Source organism: Adiantum capillus-veneris, chromosome 9, assembly GCF_014529385.1.
Source record: "Adiantum capillus-veneris isolate H3 chromosome 9, ASM1452938v2, whole genome shotgun sequence".
NCBI classification, from domain to species: Eukaryota; Viridiplantae; Streptophyta; class Polypodiopsida; order Polypodiales; family Pteridaceae; genus Adiantum; species Adiantum capillus-veneris.
In genome coordinates this window covers 68,702,271-68,725,032 of record NC_140939.1, presented here as the reverse complement: position 1 = coordinate 68,725,032, position 22,762 = coordinate 68,702,271, and the positions used below count along the sequence as shown (strand labels likewise).

Here is a 22,762-nt window from a genome sequence, read left to right as displayed (position 1 = left end):
TCCCCTTGGGCCTCTTTTTCACTCATTGAGAGCGGACCGTGCACTTAGCGGCCGGCCAATCAACATGAGGTGGGAAAAACCAACCTTGGTGTGAGCGCAAGGCCGCCGAGGGGTGCACCCGCAGAAAAGAGCAGAACTCAAGTGAAGAGAAGATCTTTCTCTAACATAGATTCCAAGCGAAAGAAGAACCTCAAGACCCTCAAGACACTCAAGAACCTCAAGACCCTCGAGCACCCCAAGAACCAAGACCCCCGAGAACCCAAATTCCTCGTGAACTTAAGAACCCAAGACCACAAGAACCCACAAGAACCCACGACTTCAGTGGATGGTCATCACTCGAAGCGGAATGGATACTTCGCTTGGAGGTGATGAGCATGAGAGAGGCGAAGAAGAATTTTCCCCACCAGGAGGTTTTTCCGACCCTCCCCCTTTCCCATCTACACCAAGGATTGCACTAACTCCTATGAAGGAGTTGACGCAGTTGTTTATGGACAACAAGCTCAAACGTGAAGCAAGAGAAGCAGAAAGAAAGGCCTATGACAAAAGTATGGCAGCCATAGATCGTGAATACGACGCAAAAATGGAAGCCATAAAGCGTGAGACGAGCACGAGAACAAAGAAAGACTAGCAAGATTTGATCGCGAGAACAAAGCAAGAATGCAAGAGATGTTGCAACTCTTTTCTCAAGTGCAGGCACAAATGCAAGAGATTCGGGAAAAGGAGACTCTCTCAGTCTCTTCTTCTCCAAAGCATGATACACAGGATTTGCATGATGATTTGAATGATAATAACAAGCATGATGATTTGGATGACAATGACAAGCATGATGATTTGCACGACCAAGGTGTGATTTCTCACGAGCATGATGATTTGTATGACCACAATGTGATTGTTCACAAGAATGATGGCGTAGTTGATATTGTTTCTAGTGAAGCTAACCTCATTGCAGATTCGATCAACCACGAAGAACCGATCTTGGCTCTCGAGCTTAGGTCCCAAGAACCCCCTTAGAAAGAAGCGATCTTGGCTCTCGAGCCTAGGTCCAAAGAACTTTTACAGGAAGTAATGTGTTCGAATGATTTGTCAGCACGCATTGTACGAGTGTTTTATTCATGATCGTTTCCTGTATTTTAGTCAGCGTCTTTAGGTGATCCCTTTTCCTAGGCACGACATATTGTACGTTGAGCACGTTTCACTCATGAATGAGCACGAATGTATGCGGATTGTTCATGAAAAGCTGAAAAGTATGCATTCAAGGAAGTCACATTCCATGTCTCTCCCTTGGCACGACACAGTCGTAGAAAGAGCACAAGAAAGTATGAGCACCAAGCATGGGCATTTCCATTGTGTTTTGCCACTGTTGATTGATTTAGATCAACATGACAAAATCGATCTCATTGTTTGCGTGTGTGTGGTGAACGGTTTGGCACTCCGTCTATTTGTTCATCTACATTGCATGCACAGTCTTTAGAGAAGACGAGATTTTTTCCAGTCACCTTACATGGAATAGGTATGTTCATGTTTTTGTGTTGGAACTGGTTTCAGGAATTTTCAGCCTCGGAGATTCTTGAAGAAGGTAGACACATGACTCTAGACGAAGTTGAAGCATTGAAAGAGCCACAGAAGACTTTGTGTCGCTTTTGGCGCGGCCCAAAGAAGCAAGCATTGCAGACCTTTATGAAGTTCAAGTATCGCACGACCCACACCTCAAAGTGGGCCGGCGAAGAGTCCTTTCCAGGATTTCGAATGTTATTGGCGATCTCCCTCGACGCCATACAATTCGGTACCAGTACCTCACTTTGAAAAGGAGGGGATGTCACGTGACACATCCAACCTTATGTGTCCGTGGACTAGGGTTCGGTTCAGTCAAGTCAGTCTAGAATAGGAAGTGATCTGGCACTTTTGTGAGTCTGTTCGCAGACCGTGCATGTCCAGACACTTAGATTAGATGTATATCCTCCAGTCGCACACAACATGATCATCAGCATTACCATTAGAATCCATCAGGGGAATTTTCCAGTGTATTTTTCCTATTTTTGACATTTTTCACTTATTATTTTTAAGTGACTTTTGTTGGAAAGTAGGTAGGGCAAATTTAAAAGTTTGTATATAAGCAAACCTAGCGCTAGCACTTTCTGGCAAAAGAGGCAGCAGGGACCTTACATCCACATTGCACCTTCTCAGCAAGACTCCCCCCCGGCGGATGACTTAACGTTTTCAACCAAGAACAGCCAGTGTTTTTTTCCATTACAGATCAGCCCTAGCGTTTTGCATTGCAGACCAACCTGGCGACCTCACACTCTGCAGATTCTCTAGCATTTTTGCATCTGCAGGACAACTCAGCATTTTTGCAGATCATTGCGACAGAATCAGCCCTAGGACCAGCGTTTTCCGTTTTCAGCAGTTAGAACCCGCAGTACGACCCCCAAACCTCGCAGATCTCACCTTCCCGTAGCAGATCGTTGCCGCACAGTTAGATCCAACGCAGTTTGCAGTTTCAGCCCGGACAACGCAGATTTCAGCATCTGCGTTTTCAGCGCGTCGTGTCACAAAGTGATGATGTGGCGGACAGCAGAAACCCTAATTTCTGCCAGAAACCCTAAATTTCCGGAAATCGCGGAGGCTGAGAAAAAAAAAATTGTTGAAAATGATGAGCGACGCGAATTTTGCTTTTTTTTTATAAAAAAAGAGAAAAGACTCTCTAAGAGAGAGAGAGAACTGATGCTTTTTTATTTTAAAAGCTTTTGGGGCTCTGCTTTGACATCCCTTGTATCTTTAAATAAGTGGTGAGGGCTTCACTTCTCAGAGCATCTGGAGGCAGAGTCTGAGAGTGAAACCCTAGCCACTCTCTTGTACTTTGATCTGATTAATATAAAAAGAAATACCGAAAGGGGCGCCACTCTTTGGGACCGATATCTCTAGGCACGAAACTCCGCCGGGCCAGTGCAAATCTATTGTGATCTGTGAATTGTTTTGAAGTGGTTATTTGGTGTTGTCGCGGTTGATTCTTGACTTGGAGTGTCCAAGTCTGTTACAGTGGTATCAGAGCACGGCCGATTTCTCTTCTACGGGAAATCCGATCCCCAAATTTTTTTTCCGCGGCACCTATGGCTTCAGGCAATGATCAGTCGACTCCCTCTTCATCTGGAGATGCGGACTGGGATCACAACGAAGATTCAGACAGAGAGTATGGCCCGCCTCGGCCTACTCGGGCGGAGCAAAGAGAGATGGAGCGTCGTCAATTGATTGGCGATGCAACAAAGATGATGCTCAATTTTGCCAAGGACCCGAAGATGGCAAAATATATGAATCAGACCTCTTTGGAAGAGGTACAGATGGAGTGGCAAAGTACCACAACACCACTACCGAAACCCGCTCTCAAGAAACCTTCTGCCTCCAAGAAATATACGGAGAAGGAACTCGAGAATGTGGTTGATGCACGGATTGCTCAGCTTTTCGACGTGCAAAAGAAAGGCAAAAAGCACGCCAAAAAGCAAAAGAAAGGCACTGACTTCCCCGGATATTTGGGTCGTCGGTCGACATTTGACAAGGCAAAGAAATTGAAGAAGCGCGTCAAGTTTGAAGACCTACCCAGTTCTTCTTCTTCTTCTTCTGACAGTTCTTCTAGCTCTTCAGACTCGAGCGAAGAAGACAGAAAAAGCAAAAAGCGAAGCAAGAAACAACGCTTCGGAAAGGGCAAGAAAAAGGCAAGAAAGTTTAAGTCTCGCCCAGTGAGTGACACTTCTACAGAGGACTCGTCTACGGACAGTTCAAACTCTGACAACAGAAACTTTTATGCGAACAAGAAGAATTTTTACAAAGCCAACCAGTATGACTTTCTCGAAGATAAAAGCAAGAAAGTCCGAGAGTTTAAGGAAGGTGGCCACTCGATCAAGTTTGATACTTTTTCAAGATACTCAGATGCTTCGAAGGCTTTGTCTTTTATACAGCAGTTTGACATCGCTTTCGAGGGAGGACGCTATTCAGAGCACTCCAAGATTCGGAGAGTTGCCTCTTACTTTAAGAGGAATGCTCGTACTTGGTGGTCCACGCTTCTTTTAAACAACACTGCGCCAGTTAAATGGCTGAAATTTAAGAAGCTTTTTATTTCTTCTTGGTTGACGCAAGAATATGAATAAGATATACGAGTTGCTTGGAACCATCTTCGGATGACCAAGAAAGATACAATCAATATATATACCTAGATGAATCCAGGATATACCCAGATTCACCCTTGAAGGAAAGTGCAAGGTATAGACTCATGGTAGTCACCCACGAGACAATATAACCATCAGCTCCATCATGCATAGTATTGACTAAATACCACGACATCCCCACTAACGTCGTCAGTGCCCAATAGTGGGTGTAGAACTAGGTACAAACATATGCTCCCAAACACAACACACACCACACGCACACACACATGAGCATACATCAACACAAAGTTCAGCGTGTTGAGTTTCTGTCATGACTCCGGAGATCAAGGGCAGACTCAGCCATAATGAAGCCTAGCACTAAGAGAAGCGTTAAATTGGAAAAATTAGCACAAAAGAAAAGGTAGTTGATAGGGCATACGCACCACAAAAGATAGAAAGATTATCACAATATCAACTGGTCTTAACTCGGACGAAAACTTCACAATGTGAGGTCTGCATGTCCGCTATACGACTAAAAAATATACCTAGATGAATCCAGGATATACCCAGATTCACCCTTGAAGGAAAGTGCAAGGTATAGACTCATGGTAGTCACCCACGAGACAATATAACCATCAGCTCCATCATGCATAGTATTGACTAAATACCACGACATCCCCACTAACGTCGTCACTGCCCAATAGTGGGTGTAGAACTAGGTACAAACATATGCTCCCAAACACAACACACACCACACGCACACACACATGAGCATACATCAACACAAAGTTACAATCAATGCTTACTGTGAAAGATTCTGGAGCTCTTTTCTACCCGCCTCTTCATTCAAGAAGATCTCGTTCAGAGAACAGATTGAGCGGTTTACCTTGGGTCTACCTACAGAGATCCGAGATCACTGCTTGGAATAGAAGTCAGCTTCTATTTAGGAGTTGATGAGTCATGAGAAGCGGGGCTTTGCCATTCACTCTGGCAGTTTGACCTACCCCACAGATAAGGCCATGACACAACGAGCCGAACAGACTTCTAGGAATGAAAGTAGAAAGAAAAAAGAGCAACCCAGAGAAAAAGGATGCACGACCCAAGCTTACTCCTGAGGAGAGAGCTAGCTTCATCAGAGAGGGGAAGTGCTTTGGATGCGGGGAACAGGGACATATCTCCGCGAGGTGCCCTATAAAAGGCACAGAAAGAACAGAATGATAAAGACGACGGCAGGCCTGAGAGTTCGAGAGCAGCTGAGGAACGTGGCAGAAAAGGCAGATAGAAAAGCAGAACTCGTACCACATGGCGTGGGACTTGCACCGAATCTATGAATGAAAGTACAAACTTTGCCACTTTTGGGACAAAGTGAAGGATCAGGAAGCTCTTTTGAAGGAAGCAAGGCCAACTTCTTTTCACTTGGAATTGGCGGCTCGATTTGGAATTACGCCCGACAGACTGACGCCACAGGCGGAGGTAGTTCGACTAGCACCCGGATGGGATGTTGCCATTACACCGAGCATTGGCAAACTTCGTTTGCAATGACACGGGTGTTCAGGGCACGCGAGTGACGTTCTACTTAGGATCCCTTGGTACCACAAGAACTACGCCGTGGTTGACTACCGAGCCGAGAAAGCGACTTTGGTAAATGAAGGGCTTAGAGATTCTACTTAATGAACTTCAGTTTCTTACTCATTCTTTTGGGAGAGAACTGAACGATGGATAAATGTTGAATATGTTTTGACCTGATCAAAAGAACGCCAAGATTTTTCTCCACACTCATGCCGATTGCTTTTCAGAGGGCCTGAAGATCAAACCATTGATCTGATACTTGGAAGCACGCCACCGAACCGGCCACCCTACCATGTGAGCCGAGCACAGAATGAAGAGATTATGAACCAAGTGAAAGACCTCTTGGAAAAGGGTCTTGTCCAGCCTAGTACTTCACCGTATTGCTCTCCAATGTTGTTGGTTTTGAAGAAAGACGGATCTTGGAGAATGTGCATCGATTATAGCACTCTCAACGAAATCACCATCAAGAACAGATTTCCGATTCCTAGGATCGATGATATACTCGATGATATACTCGACAGGTTACAGGGATCCTCGTGCTTTAGCAGGATTGACTTGAAGAGTGGATATCATCAGATCAGGATAGCGCCGAGAGAGGTCTACAAGACAGCTACTTTTGGGTTACTTGAGTTTTTGGTGATGCCTTTTGGCTTAACCAATGCTCATGCGACATTTAACCGGATGATGGACAGGATTTTTCAAGAGTACAAGCTATTTGTTAGCACTTTCTTTGACGACATCATTGTTTTCTCCAAGAATGAGGCAGAACACAGAGATCATCTGCTTCAGGTCTTTCAGGCATTATGAGATCACACGTTAGTGATTAATGCAAAGAAAAGTGAATTTTTCCTACCAGAGATACACTTTTTGGGACACATTGTGTCACAGCAGGAGTGCAAATGGACCCGGCCAAGATAGAGACTATCCGTGATTGGCCCGATTTGAGGAATGTCCATGAAGTTAGAAGCTTTTTGGGACTGTGTTCGTACTACAGGCGGTTCATACGAAAGTTTGCAGAGGTTGATTCACCTTTGCATACCTTGACACAGAAAGGAGTACCTTTTTCGTGGGGACCCACAGAGGTGACTGCCTTTCGGACATTGAAAGAGAAATTGACTACAGGACCAAATTTGACTTTGTCGGACTTGCAGAAGTCATTTGAAGTATATTGTGATGCTTGTGGTCGTAGTCTGGGTGCGGTCTTGATGCAAGAAGGCCATGTCATAGCTTACGAGAGCTATTTGTTCTCTAGGCCGGAGATGACAGCACAGATTTATGAGAAAGAGCTTTTGGCGGTTATCCATGCTCTTACTCAGTGGCGGCATTATCTACTCGGAGCGGATTTTAATGTCTTTACAGACCATCAGACTTTGCGCTACTTCTTGTCACAGAAGCAGCTTTCGGAAAAGCAGATGCGGTGGGCGAACATCTTGTAAAAGTTCCACTTCCAGATTGTCCATGTGCAGGACAGAAGAATGTTGTGGCAGATGCTTTGTCTCGGAAACCGTTGGTTCTGGCTATTTCCGCGATACATCATAGGAGCTTCGAGGATATGGTCGATCAGTATGCCACAGATCCAGATTTTGCAGATATTTTCACACGGATACGGGATGGGAGACAGTAGCTGGATACTCCCTTCGGGAAGGCTACTTGATGAGAAAGACTATGTTGTGCGTTACACAGCCGTTGCGGGAAAAGGTTATGACTGAATGCCACTGTCCACCTTTTACGAGTCACCGCGGCATTGCTACCACCATGAAAGGGGTAGAGAGATACTTCTTTTGGCCGTGACTCAAAAAGGACGTGGAAGAGTTGTGCGTAGTATGCCAGAAGGTCAAGTTTGACAGGCATAAGGCGTAGGGATTGTTACACCCTTTTACCCATACCCACCCACCCCTGGGAAAGTATTGAAATGGATTTCATTTTTGATCTCCCGATTACACAGAATGATCACGATGATTTTCCGATTACATGGCACGTCTAAGACGATTGTCTCCGACAGAGACCCCAGATTTATGAGTTTGTTTTGGAAGGCAATTTGGGAGAACATTGGCACGCAGTTGCAGTTCTCGTCATCGTTCCACTTGCAGACTGATGAGCAATCTGAGATTGCCAATTCAGTGATTTCAGATTTATTGAAGTCTTGTATCTCGGATCAGAAGACTCAATGGGAAAAGAACTTACCTTTGGTGGAATTTGCCTACAATAACACGATACACTCTTCGACGGGGAAGACGCCATGTGAGATTGTTGAAAGTGTTGCGAAGGTTCCATCCTTCTTGAGCACGAAAGATTAGATATTTGAAGCGGATGAATATTCGCGAGATTTGGATACGGCTTTTGCCAAGGTTCGCGAGACTTTGCAGGAGTCTCAAGAACAACAGAAAAAGGCAACGGATCGCCATCGTCGGGACTTGAAATTGAAGGAGGATGATTGGGTGCTCTTACGTTTTGAGAAGGCACGCCTACGAAAGAAAAAGGGAAAGGAGAGGCTTCTTCCAAAGCTTAGTATGCGATACTACGGACCTTTCCAGATCACTGACAAGATAAATGATGTCTCCTTCCGATTGAAACTGCCAGATACTTGGAGGATTCACAATGCATTGCATGTGAGTCTCTTGAAACCTGTTAAGGGTGATGTGCCTGATGATGGGAGCCTGATGAGCAACCCGAAGTGGAAGAAAACGAGGAGATCCTCGTTCCTGAATAGATTTTGGCACATATGGATACGAAGAAAGGTAAAGTCCGAAGGCGGTTCTTGGTTAAATTCAAGAACTTTCCTGCATTTGATGCGAAGTGGATGGAGGAGGAGGACCTAGCAGATACTCCTCGGATTGTGAAACTTTACCTCGATGTTTTGGTTTACATAGTCTACTCCAAACGAAACCGAGAATTCAGCCTGGCCGGAGATCTGGTGCAGTGGGATGCACAAGAGGGGAGTTACTCCGCTCCTTTGTCAACAGATGCCTTGATTTTGATACTAAAGTCACTGATGTCTCTTTGAGCTTCAGGGATACTAAGAGCTGACAATATTCTGCTGGATGACTTTATGAAATGAAATTCCTGATAATGATACTGATTTGTTCTTGACTTCTTGTGAGTGCAGGAACTGATAGACGAAATGACTGCAGCATTTTGGTCTGATTGATCTCGAATAGACATGGTTGCAATAGGGGTTAGTCAATCGGACATCGATGAGGTCCCGAATGGACCTAGATGTGATTGCTAGCTACATTGCCGATATATCATGGTCTAAGATCCGAATGAATGTTGAATGTCATGTGATGTCCTGTGATGTCTGGTGATGTCCTGTGATGTCGTGTGATGTGATTGTCAATTTTGTACATGTGCTAGATGTGTGTTCCTAGTACGTAGGTACTAACAGTCAGTGTCTGCTAAGTCGGTTTATGGCTTTTGTCGGTTTTGCAGGCGTAATTGCAGTCGATTACAATGCTTTCAAGAGGGGGGTATGTCACAAAGTGATGACGTGGCGGACAGCAGAAACCCTAATTTCTGCCAAAAACCCTAAAATTCTTGCAAACCCTAATTTTTGCCAAAAACCCTAAATCTCCGAAAATCGCGGAGGCTGAAAAAAATAATAATAATAAATTAAATGATGATTTAAATTTTTTTTAAGAGAGAGAACTGATGCTTTTTATTTTAAAAGCTTTTGGGGCTCTGCTTTTGGGTATCCCTTGTATCTTTAAATAAGTGGTGAGGGCTTCACTTCTCAGAGCATCTGGATGCAGAGTCTGAGAGTGAAACCCTAGCCACTCTTTTGTACTTTGATTTGATTAATATAAAAAGAAATACCGAAAGGGGCGCCAGTCTTTGGGGCCAATATCTCTAGGCACGGAACTCCGCCGGGCGAGTGCAAATCTATTGTGATCTGTGAATTGTTTTGAAGTGGTTATTTGGTGCTGTCGTGGTTGATTCTTGACTTGGAGTGTCCAAGTCTGTTACACGTCGTCATCGACATCGTCACCGACATAGGGTCAGAATTCAGCAAATAAAGATTTGCAGATTTCAGCCCTTAGCAGTTTCAGATTTCAGCCCGTCTCATCGTCGTCAACATCGTCGGCAAGTCCAAGCTGTAGAGATTTGCGCAATCATAAGTAGATCGCTCTCGCCATAGAGAGTGGGGCCTTCGAAGGAGGGTTTGACAACATTCTGGTGTCGTATTCTCTTCTCTCTCTCTCTCTCAGTCTCATGCACTTCCATTCACAGTGTCCATTCACTTTGTTTGTGTTCATTGCACTCTCTCATTAAAGAACGGAAGGCTCCCTTCCCTAAGTCAAAGGAACCTTGAGCACAGTTTGGAGCACTCATCTTTAGCAAAGTTCAACATTCACTTCATTGCAATTTCAGATTGCCCATCTATCTGCGGGTGGAAAGATGACGAGAACTGCAACCGTGTGCCAATGTTCTCCCAAATAGCCTTCCAAAACAAACATGTGAAATGGGGATCTTTGTCAGGGACTATTGTCTCAGGCATGCCATGTAATCTCAAAATCTCTGAAATGAACAGTCTCGCTAAATGATCCGGCTTGATTGTCTTTTTCACTTGAACAAAGTGAGCTTGCTTGCTAAATCTGTCGATGATAGTCCAAATGCCATCATGCCCACTCTGTGTCTTTGGGAGATCAAAAATGAAATCCATTGCAATACTTTCCTAGGGACTGGTGGGAATGGGTAAAGGCTATAACAACCCCTATGCTCTATGCCTGTCAAACTTGACCTTCTGGCATACCAAGCAACTGCTCCTTCTTGAGTCTCGGCCAAAAGAAGTAACGCTCCACACCTTTCAAGGTGGTGTCAATGCCATGGTGACCCGTAAAAGGTGGACAATGGCATTCAGTTAGAACCTTTTTCCTCAACCGCTGTGTAACGCACAACATCGTTTTCTTCATCAAGAAGCCCTCCCGTAAGGAATATCACGCTACTACCTCCCAATCCTGTATTCGAGTGAATACATCTGAAAAATATGGATCTGTGGCGCACTGATCGACCATGTCCTCAAAGCTTCTATGATGAATCGTGGAAATAGCCAAGACTAACGGCTTCCAAGACAAAGCATCTGCCACCAAGTTCTTACGTCCCTGTACATGGACAATCTGGAAGTGAAACTGTGACAAGATGTTAGCCCATCGCATTCGCTTTTCCAAAAGCTGCTTCTGTGACAAGAAGTAGCGTAAACTCTGATGATCGGTGAAGACCGTAAAATCGGCTCCGAGAAGGCAATGTTGCCACTGAGTAAGAGCATGGATAACCGCCAAAAGCTCTTTCTCATAAATCTATGCTGTCAATTCCGGCCTTGAAAGCAATCGGCTCTCATAGGCAATGACATGGCCTTCTTGCATTAAGACCGTCATCCAGACTACGAACACAAGCATCACAATATACTGCGATGACTTTTGTAAATCCGGCAAAGTCAAAATTGGTCCCGTAGCCAATTTCTCTTTCAAAGTCTGAAAGGCAGTCAACTCTGTGGGTCCCCACGAGAAAGAGACTCCTTCCTGTGTCAGAATGTGCAAAGGGGAAGCAACATCTGCAAACATTCTAATGAACCGCCGGTAGTAAGAACATAAGCCCAAAAAGCTTCTAACTTCATGAACATTCTTGAAATCGGGCCAATCATGTATACTCTTCTTGGCATTGATTACTAACTTGTGATCTCGCAATGCCTGAAAGACCTGTACAAGATGATGTCTATGTTCTACCTTATCCTTGGAGAAGACTATGATGTCATCAAAGAAAGTGCCAACAAAAGATCTATACTCTCTAAAAATCCTATCCATCATTCGGTTGAAAGCCGCTAGAGCATTGGTAAGGCCAAAAGGCATCACCAAAAATTCATGTGAACAGAAGCTCGTCCGAAAGGCTGTCTTGTAGACATCTCCCGGCTTGATTCTAATATGATGATATCCGCTTTTCAAATCAAATCCTGCTGAAACAAGAGGATCCGTGTAGTCCATCAAGAATATGATCGATCCTCGGAATCGGAAATCTATTCTTGATGGTGATTTTATTGAGAGCTCTATAATCAATGCACATTCTCCAAGATCCGTCTTTCTTTAAAACCAACAACACCGAAGAGCAATAGGGTGAAGTACTCGGCTGGATAAGACCCTTTTCCAAAAGGTCTTTCACTTGGTTCATAATCTCTTCATTCTAGGCTCAGCTAGCACGGTAAGGTGGCCGGTTCGATGGTGTGCTTCCAGGTATCAGATCAATAATATGATCCTCAAGACAATATGGTGGCAACTCGCCTGGCAGGCCCTCAAAAAAGCAATCGGCATGAGTGTGGAGAAATCTTGCCATTCTTTATCAAGTTCAAACATATTCGTTCTGTGTTCATCATTTAACTCTTTCAAATAGATCGAGTAAACAAACAGACTCGATTTCATTAATTTGGAAACGATCGAAGGCGATATAATAGGGATAGACTCGCCCTTCAGTTTGACATCAAGTACAATTTTTCGGCCCTTTTCATTTGTCAAAGTCGCTTTCTTTGCCTGATAACTGACCATGGTATTGTTGTTATGGTACCAAGGTACTCCAAGGAGGACGTCACAACCTTCCAAGGGCATTATGTAAAAGTCCTCGTGCCCCAAATACCTCTAACAATGCAACCGAAGTTTGCCAATGACAGGTGTAATGGCTATGTCCCGTCCGGGTGCCACTAGAACAGCCTCTGTTGGTGGTCCCAACCATTTAACTTGAGCTTCCTGCCTCAGAAGAATAGACCACCATGTTCGAGCATTTCCCTTGAAGAAAGATGTAGCCCTCCTAATCTTGGAGTGCTCTGAGTAATGCCCTCCAGAGAGCTATGTCAAACTGCTGAATGAAGGCCAAAGCCCTCGAACCATCTCGGAACCTAGAAAAGGAGTCAAACTTAATCGATTGTCCACCTTCTTTGAATTCTTCTACTTTCTTGCTTTTGTCTTCGAGAAAGTCATATTGGTTGGCTCTGTAAAAAAGCTGCTTCTTTGCATAAAACATGTGATCGTCGGAGTCTGAACTGTCTAAGGATGACTCCTCTGTAGAACTATCACAAATTGGGTGAAATCTGGGCTTCCTTGCCTTTTTCTTGCCCTTTCGGAAGCTTTGCGTTTTGCTTTGTTTTTGCCTTTTCTGTCTTCCTCACTCGAGTCAGAAGAGCTAGAAGAACTATCAGAAGAAGAAGAAGAAGAACTGGGTAGTCCTTCAAATCGTACACGCTCCTCTGCTTTCTTGCCGATGCAAAAGAAGATTGACGACCCAAATAACCCAGGAAGTCGGTCCCTTTCTTATGCTTTTTCTCTTGCTTTTTGGATTAGTTGTTTGCGTCCAAAAGCCGACTGATCTGTGTCTGAACCACCTCTTGTAATTCTTGCTCTGTAAACATCCTCGGAGAAGGAAGTTTCTTGATTGCCGGTTTGATGGGTGGTTGTGTGGCTTTCTTCCACTGGGTGTGTGCACTTCTGTGATGGATTGCTGAAACAAAAATTTTGCAATTTCGGATCCTTCGCAATTTTAATCATCTGCTTTGTTGCCTCGTCAACTTGCTGTCGACGTTCCATCTCTTCAAGTTCGAACTGAGAAGGCCGAGGTGCCCGTACTCTTCCTCTACTTGATCATGAAAATCTTCTTCGTGATCTCCTCCCACATTAGCAGATGCAGAAGAAGTCGACTGGTTCTTGTTGGAATCTATTAGTGTTGCGAGAAAAGGATCGGATTTCCTGGTACAAGAGAAATCGGCCGCGCCCTGATATCACTGTAACAAACTTGGACGCTCCAAGTCAAGACTCTACCGTGACACAACAGAGATTGTCACAAACGGGAGCGCATAACAATATAAAATACATTCGGATAAATAGAATTTATCACTTAATACTGAAGCCAGAGTATATAGAGAGAAATAGATAAAGGGAAAGAGAGAGAGTGAGAAGATCGACACAGTACTGGGGACCAGAAGATGGGTTGGTCCCCCCCCCCGTAATAGTATCTTTATTACTGAGGAGAAGTCTATACAAGCACTTCAACCGAACGTATTACCACGTTCGTTCTAGAATAAGACTTGATGGTTCCTGGAAGCCTCAGCTTCCGATTCCTAGGGAAAAACCCTATTCCAAGGAACTTCCGTTCCTTATTCCAATTCCTCGAGAATCAAGGTTCTTGCCTCTGGATCTCACCTTCCAGACTCAGGGCATGGCATCCCTACAACTCTTTTCTGACTCTGTTCCCAGAGACCTCTTCCTGCAGAATAACTCTGCTTTCCCGGACATGAAGTCCTTCCCTTGGGAATTTTCAACTTCCGGATCACATCTTGAGAGTCTACCACTCTCGGATCCGTGGATCTACTTCCCAAACTCAAGTACGAAACCCTTGGGCTGATCTGGCTCTAGTTCCTCAGAGCGCTTTTATCCTGCAGAGGCTCGTGCCTTCCTCTGCTCCTACTCTCTCACGAAGAGGAAGTACACCTGCAATCATATACTTAAGAGATCATAACATGAAAATCGTTACCTTCACAATCTCGACGCTCGAAACGCAGCTCAGTTCTCGAAAAGCAATTCCCCGGAAGAGATCTCTACATAGAAAATCCTTTGTTCCAATCCTACACACAAAAGAGGTGTGTTCTTGGGTTCCTTCTCATAAATCAGCCCCGTTTACAATGTTTATGGGCTGAAAACAGAGAAAAACAGCAACTTGTCGCGATGGAAACACACTCCATAGGCACTTCTTCGCGAGGGAACTCACGCACTGGGTCTTGGCGACATCGGGTACACTTGGGACAGTCATGGGCATCACCGGCAAACGTTTTCTTTGCGGGTGAACTCTGCAACAGCATCTCCTTCTTGCAAAAACTGATCCTCTCTTCTAAGTGAGGGCATGTGATGCTTTATAGCTCCTGGCCACGGGCACAAATAGCTGCTCGCATAGAGATCGCAGCCTTCTTTTTTTTTTTTTGGGGGCGGCGTTCTGCCAGAAAAACAGAGAAAACAGCAACTTGTCGCGATCGAAACACGCTCCGTAGGCACTTCTTCGCGAGGGAACTCGCGCACTGGGTCTTGGCGACATCGGGTACACTTGGGACAGTCATGGGCATCACCGGCAAACGTCTTCTTTGCGGGTGAACTCTGCAGCAGCATCTCCTTATTGCAAAAACTCATCCTCTCTTCTGAGTGAGGGCATGTGATGCTTTATAGCTCCTGGGCACAGGCACGAATAGCTGCTCGAGTAGAGATCACCGCCTTTTTTTTTTTCTTTTTTTTTTTTTTTGCGCGCTATTCTATTTGAAAAAGAGAGAGAGAAAACGCTAGCTGAATCTCTTGCCTTATTTATCAAATGGCTGCCCACTTATTAAGTGGGCAGCCGGCATATTTTAAAATAGTCTGAATTTGCCCAAAAACTCAATAAAACCTTAAAAGTTAAAAACAATGCTTTCACAGCACTTGCCAAGCGTCCCTGGATGCAATCACATAACAACTACAATGCAGAAAGACTTCCTCGCGGGAAAGCATCTGCTTTCCCTAAAAGCAATCCCGCTTTCTCAAAAAGTATCTGTTTTTCCTCAAAGTTTCCTCTGAGCCCATCTTCATCCAAGTGCTTGCTTTTCCTTGAGCACAAGTCTAACACAGTTCGGAATTTCCTCCTGACTATGGACGTTCCCTTTCCGATGCACCCGTCACCCACCTTGTCACGCATCAGGAATACCCATCACCTAGTACTTCCTACCGAACTTACGGTACAATCTCCTTCGCGATGCTGTCACCCATCCTATGACGCATCAAAGATGTCCGTTCTCGGATGGTCGGATACTTCTTCCCGATGCTCCCTGTCACCCATCCATTGTGACGCATCAAAAGTACCCGTTCCTGGTGGCCTTACAGATATTCCCGTTCTCAGTGCTCCCGTCATTACTTTGAATGACGTACTAGGAATACTCTGTACTCAGATGTCTCAAGTGAGAAAAACCCTCTCACTTAAAATTCCAATAATTCATTTAGAATTATTTTTCCTTGGTGTAACCAAGCGATAAAACCCTCACTTATAAATCCAATAATTCATTTAGAATTATTCTTCTGTCACATAAAGCCAATTTAGCAACAGAGATTCACTTCAAAACAGTTCACAAAGACGGCACGGCCCGGCGTAGTTCCATGCCCACAGGTATTGGCCCCAAAGACTGCGCCCCTTTCGATATTTCTTTTTATATTAATCTGTGTTCAAAGTACAAGAGAGTAGGTAGGCGCTCTCTCTCAGACTCTGAGTCCAGATGCTCTGACTAATGAGACCTAGCCCACTTATTTATTAGTACAAGGGATGCCCAAAAGCAAAGCCCCAAAAATCTCTAATTCAAAAGCTTCAACTCAAAAAGCATTATGCCCAAAAGCTGGAAGCGTAATTTGGGGAGATCCATACGGAATGCCATGTCAGCAATGTCAGCGCGTTTTACGACGCCTTATCCGGGCTACTGCCATGTCACCAGTTGCAGGGTTGTGTCGGGGGCTAGCCACGTCACCAGTTTGTGACATCCATATTATTGGCCGAGGAGTGTGTCACAAGACGGGCACTACATGCCAATAGAAAAAAGCAGATAGAACAGACTTTTAGCACTTCAATAACAACTGAATTGAAAGAGAGACGACACGCGACACGGAGTGGCGAAATTCCACCCCAGAAGGTATTGGCCCCAAACCTTGGCGTCCCTTTCGGTATTTCTTTATATTGCATCATCAAAGTACAAGCCGGTACTCCAAACTCTGCACCTTCTCCAAGAAGCATGCCAGAGAAAGAGCCCTAACCTCATATTTAAAGGCCCTTGGCCTAAAAAGCAATTACCGTGAAAAGCCTTCAAACTTAAAAGCATCTAGTCTAAAATGCCAGCGTAAATCACGAAAATCCGTACAGCTTGCCACGTCATCAACCAGCGCAATTTTCGGAAATCTCCCTGCTACCCTAAGGGTTAGGGTTAGGGTTAGGGTTAGGGTTTCTATAGTTTTAGGGTTAGGGTTTCCAAAATTAGGGTTTGCAAGTTTTAGGGTTAGGGTTTCCAAAGTTAGGGTTTCCAAAATTAGGGTTTTTGCTCTCGGACAACCACGTCATCACTTTGTGACAGTTTAGGCCCCTCAGCCACATCTGTAAGTTGCCTCCATTCTTTAGGCTTTGACACGTCAGCAGTTTGTTACATCTCTCCTTCTTGAAAGAAGTAATCGTCCGCGATTACAGCATATCTGCAAAACAACTCAAGTTAGCTCAAAAATTTCCGAGAGACATTCCGAGGGACAATCAGTTTGCTCTTTTATTAAGGAGTTAGCTTCTCCTTTCTGCTCTTTTGATAAGGAGTTAGCTTCTCCTTTCGGCTATTTTGATCAAGGAGTTAGCTTCTCCTTTCGGCTGTTTTGATCAAGGAGTTAGCTTCTCCTTTCTGCTCTTATGATGAAGGAGTTAGCTTCTCCTTTCATCCTGATCGAAACTCTATTCCGACGTAGTAAAATTAGCCATCACACCCAGACCGTACTGATCTTCCACGACTGACTTGATGCACTAAAATTACATACCCAGGCAATCTCATCCAATTAGGAATATTCAGTGATTGGCACATCACACTGCAACACAAATGCTTACATATGCACGTTCCACGACACAACAAACGCCGCCGCTGAGCACTCCCCGAGACAAACGGTCTGTGGTATGAAGCTACTCAATGACTACCTCGTCACTCCCCCCGCAAATAACCTAAAAAGGTCCGGGCCATGAGCTCAGAGGACTATACAACCAAACGCTCCCCAGAGCAGTCAGCGTCGCGCTGAGGTTCAAGCATACAACCAAACGCTCCCCAAGCATCGGCTTACGTCATTCGGAGGTTTTCTAGTATACAACGGAACGCTCCCCGGGCATCGGCCTGCGTCGTTCCGAAGTTTTCAAACATACAACGAAACGCTCCCCAGGCATCGGTCTGCGTCGTTCCGAGGTTCAAACAATACCAAAACAGTATTTCTCACTTCTTTCCCAGGAGTAAAATCACCAATCATTGAAACCAGTATCTCACCAGAGTCGAACAATTCAAATCGGCGCCAAAACAGGTTCAAAACAAATATCATCCATTTCAAACAAATTCCAAACAGGATCACCAAACAAGATCAAACAGAACTCAAAATTAAAAAGCAATCTCAACATCAATCGAGCTCGAAAAGTCGACTGACTTTCCATCCTGATACCTGCGTAGCCGAGCACAGCATGGTCCATCAGCTCTTGGACAGTCAGTGTTTCTTTGGCGGCGATGGTAGTCCCAAGAGATAGCAATCACACCGAACCTCCAAGGTCATCTGCGGTGAAGAGATATCCCTATCTGCCAGAAGTTGCACTCCGAAGGAAGATGTCAGAAACCATATAACTTGGGGCAAAAATTTTCTTGAAAGCTTGCCAAGTACTTGGAGTATGCTGCTTGGTAGCTGTAGACATCAACATCTGTATGGCACTGGTTTTGAGAAAAAACAGTGACTTGAAAGAAATATGGATCCTTCTCTTGCAAGTGATCTTAATTGGCTTATGCCCTATAAGACACTGCGATGAAGATGGGAGCGCGCCCGATACACGATGAAGTAAGGGTGGGAGTGGCTAATAAGTCCGGGTTGGAGGGCGAAGATATTCCGAATAAAATTCCAATACCTCTGTCTGCTCTTTGGTAGGACCGGTATGCTTTCAGAAAAGCACACGCCTGATGCTCTGTTGGAGGGCGAAGATATCCCGAATAAAATTCCAATACCTCTGTCTGCTCTTTGGTAGGACCCGTATGCTTTCAGAAAAGCACAAGCCTGATGCTCTGATACCACTGTCACAAGACGGGCACCACGTGCCAATAGAAAAGAGCAGACTGAACAGACTTTTAGCACTTCAATAACAACTGAACTGAAAGAGAGAGACGACACGCGACACGGAGTGGCGAAATTCCACCCCAGAGAGTATTGGCCCCAAACATTGGCGCCCCTTTTGGTATTTCTTTATATTGCATCATCAAAGTACAAGCCGGTACTCCAAACTCTGCACCTTCTCCAAGAAGCATGCCAGAAAATGAGCCCTAACCTCAAATTTAAAGGCCCTTGGCCTAAAAAGCAATTACAGTGAAAAGCCTTCAAACTTAAAAGCATCTGGTCTAAAAGCAAAGCCAAAAAGCTGCCAGCGTAAATCACGGAAATCCATACCACATCATCAGCGAACGCAATTTTCGAAAATCTCCCTGCTGTCCTAAGGGTTAGTTAGGGTGTCTGCAGTTTTAGGGTTAGGGTTTCCAGAATTAGGGTTTGTAGGTTTTAGGGTTAGGGTTTTCAAAATTAGGGTTTGCAAGTTTTAAGGTTAGGGTTTCCAGAGTTAGGGTTTGCAAGTTTTAGGATTAGGGTTTTCAAAATTAGGGTTTTTGCTTTTGGGCAGCCACGTCATCACTTTGTGCCAGTTTAGGCCCCTCAGCCACATCTATAAGTTGCCTCCATTCTTTAGGCTTTGACACGTCAGCAGTTTGTTACAACGGTGAGCTCCAATTGCTTAGAGAAACTTTGGAGCCTCTATAGTCACATAGCCTCTAGGGAGACGAACCATCTTAGGCTCCAAGGGGCATGGTTAGAGATTGATTATCTCTTGATGGGCAGAAGGACTCCTTCAAAGGTCTAGATGCACAAATGATCGAACCAAGATTTTAGTGGCGCTATGGTGGGAGGCCTATGGATCATATGGGGCTAAATTGTAGCGCTTGGATGTCCATATCATTGACCAAGCAGTGAGCTGCAATTACTTAGAGAAATTTTGGAGTGTCTACAATCACATTGCCTCTCGGAAGAAAAACAATATTAGGCTCCGAAGGGTCACTAATCTTGTTTTTGTGACGTCTTATAGCCCCAAGGGCCAATGATTTGGTATTCGTGAGTGCTACCTTACGCAGATTTCTAAGGCATGACAAAGAACGCCGATCCCTTCATTGAGTGGGAGATGACACAGGATGATCCAACTTCCACTAATGAACGTTTGGATGTAGCCTAATCTCAACCTTGCTGACACAACATTAAGATTCATATTACGCCTTCTCATGAGGTAAGTACTTTCGTAGCATGATGCGTCATTGTGCCCCCACCCCCTCACTACTTAGGCTTTAGCCTTTTTTTGCCTCTAAGGCCTTTTTTGCCTCTGTCATTTGGAGCCCTCTAGGCATGTGTTTATCTAGTTATCTATCATGACGCCATCGATCATATATAGGCATATTTTGCCAATATGAGTCATTCTTTCCATCTCTTTTGGTGCAATTTCATGCTCGATGTTATAGCCTTGGACACTCCGAAGCAAACATGTATTGAAAAACGTACGAAAACTACCAATTGCACCGGGGGGGGGGGGGGGAGAGAGAGAGAGAGAGAGAGAGAGAGAGAGAGAGAGAGAGAGAGAGACTTTTTCGTAGTCTTGCTTTCCTTGCTTTTCTTGCCTTTCTTGCTTTTCCTCCGCTTCTTCCACTTTTTCTCATCCTCACTAAAACTAAAAGACGACGACCTCTCTCAAGACGAAGAGAATTTTGGGTCATCCTTGAGCCGAACACGCTTCTTGGATCTGCTAACCACCTCAAAAGTTGATTTCTGGCCAAATAACCGGACACATTTGCTACTTTGCTCTTCTTCCGAGAGTGCTTTAGCCTTTTCATCATCTGATTTGTCTACTGTTCAGGAGCTTCATCAAACTCTTTCTACAAGTACAATTTCTGCTTTTTTGTGCTCTGCTTTGCTTTCTACTTCATTACCAACTTGAGAGGTGAATGGACGAACTCTCGCCATCTGGAGTGAACCTTGTCAAGCAATTAATCCTTCAATTGATTCACATATTTCGGGTTCTTGGAGTACTTCATCAACCTTTTCATGCATCAACCTACACTTGACGTTTGTACTCTGCTCTGCCAAGATTTCTCGCCAGAATCTCTAGACTCCTCAGAAAAAGGATCGAACTTCAATAGCGCACACAGACTTCAAAAAACCTTCCCGGTTGGATTCTCCGTTGGTTTTCTCTATTCCCCGCTGGGATTTAGCTTTTCTTTATCTCCCCACAAACTAGCAATCGGAAGGGTGTCATCTCTGTCAGATTCTCCGCAAGAACCCATGTGTGCTACAGAAAGGATCGGCGAAGAAGAATCATTTTGAGCTCTGATACCACTGTTATAGCCCTGGACACTCCAAAGCGAAGATCTATTGCAATGCCCCACACCCACATCTTCGGGTTCTTCTGGATTAGAATTTTAAACTCTAGCCCCTTGTCCTCTCAGCCAGTCCTTCAAGTTGGTCATGCCACGTCATAAACTTGTGACACTCAAAGTGATGTTAGCTCTATGTGAATTTACAAGCATCATTAGAAGGAGAACAGCGTAGTTCTACCTCAAGTGGAAAGTTGCTCAATATTGAGACAAAAAGGGCTACCTACAACTAATGCCTTCATTGATGACATCTGTTATAAATGAGGGTGCTTCCTCTATAGACTTTCTCAATTCAAATGCCACAACTTGAACCTAGATTTAGTGTCCAGGGCTTAGGAACTTGCACTAAGGAGTATTTGCTTGCTTAAAATCCCCATGGCTTTGACCATGTATTTATGTAGTCTGTTGAACCAATACTTTTAGAGTTCACATCAATCAATACAAACAATATTCTGAAGTTATTTCTTTCAACCTACTCTCCTCCTCAGGATTCAAGTAATTATAATCTTCCATAGACCTACAAAGACTTTCCCGTCATATAACATCTTTGGAGTTGATATGCTATATTTTCATTCCAAGATCCCATAAATCCCTCTACTTACTGTCTGTCCCCTTGCCAAAAGGTACAAACATGCATACAAGTACATAATCCAATTTTCCATCTAACCTTAGAGCTTTCTAGACAAATTGCAAAAGATAAAACTTTTGAAAATAATACTTCAAAAAAAATTTAAAGGACAAGGAATCTGAACCCTTAGTTAATTTCTAAATCAGGAAAGGTGTTTGCCTGTTTGTACTGAACCGTGGTCTTCCCAGCTCGCTCAGCACTGATGCTGCATGAGAAAAGAATCACAGGTCATGTCAAGTTGCATGATTTCAAGCGTTATCTTAATTTATGATGGATAAAATACCTGAATGCATCAGCAAGCCCTTGCATAGCTTCTTTAGTTGGGGCATTACCCTGAAAATCCTCCAGAGTTTTCTCCATAGTTGCAACCTGTGTTGACACATTGTTTTGATGCGTGAATAAGAAAAAAGGCTGATATAGATGGTTTGCCTATCATGAAAACGTGCAAGACTGCCTAAAAAATCCGTTCTTCATTGACTCGCTACAGGACAGCGAGCCAGCTGAGGTAACTAAACTTGATTTCGACTTATGCATCGCCTCCCACATCTAATCCTCTTCTCCCTTATGCATGCATTCTGTTGGTGTGTTTATGAGATAGTTGCGTTGTTTATGACTGCTCTCTCTCTCTCTCTCTCTCTCTCTCTCTCTCTCTCTCTCTCTCTCGCCGCGACACAAAAACGTGAACACAGGAAACTTATAACCTCGTTTGGGAGAAAACGGAAGACAGGGCCGCCATTTGCAGGTGGTCGCCCCATCGTTCTTCCGCACAACGACGATCGATCACGTACAGCTTGCTCGTCGCGCTCTGTGTTTTGCACTAAACTGAACACTCGATGTTTAGGCCTGTAATCAAGAACGGGAGAAACCCATATTATTAATCTAATATTACTAGCTTGCGCGACCCGCCTACCGGCGGGTCTCGCTTTAAATTAAAGAAAAATTACCAAAATACCCCTCTAATTTGTGGAAATTATCAAAATACCTCTCAAATTTCAAAAATTCCCAAAGTACCCCATAATTTGTCATAAATTCCCAAAATGCCCTTCAAATTTTCCAAAATTTCCAAAATACCCCTAATTGTGAGAGTAAATTTCTCCAAAAACAAAAAAAATTGTAGCTTTTCGTAAGAAGAGTGAGTGTCTACCATACAGGATCCTAAAACTAAAATTTGAGTTGGTTATGTAGGCTTTGAAGATGAATTGCTTCATTATTTTTAGACATAAT

At 44.2% G+C, this 22,762-nt stretch overlaps 1 protein-coding gene across 2 annotated transcripts in view; it reads right to left on the bottom strand.

The window, feature by feature from the left end:
* Positions 1 to 22,408, bottom strand: part of LOC147450630 (protein SAWADEE HOMEODOMAIN HOMOLOG 2-like) — a 32,298-nt gene extending 9,890 nt beyond the window's left edge. The window contains exons 1-3 of one of the 2 annotated variants that reach the window (XM_086519781.1): positions 22,240 to 22,408; positions 21,822 to 21,907; positions 21,698 to 21,743 (exon numbers count right to left, since the gene is read on the bottom strand). In XM_086519781.1, the coding sequence (XP_086375907.1) occupies positions 21,698 to 21,743; positions 21,822 to 21,907; positions 22,240 to 22,293 (186 nt within the window). In that variant the 5' untranslated portion in view covers positions 22,294 to 22,408. The remainder of the gene's footprint in view (positions 1 to 21,697; positions 21,744 to 21,821; positions 21,908 to 22,239) is intronic. The other variant, XM_086519780.1, reaches the window with a different exon arrangement.
* Positions 22,409 to 22,762: the final 354 nt, after the last annotated feature.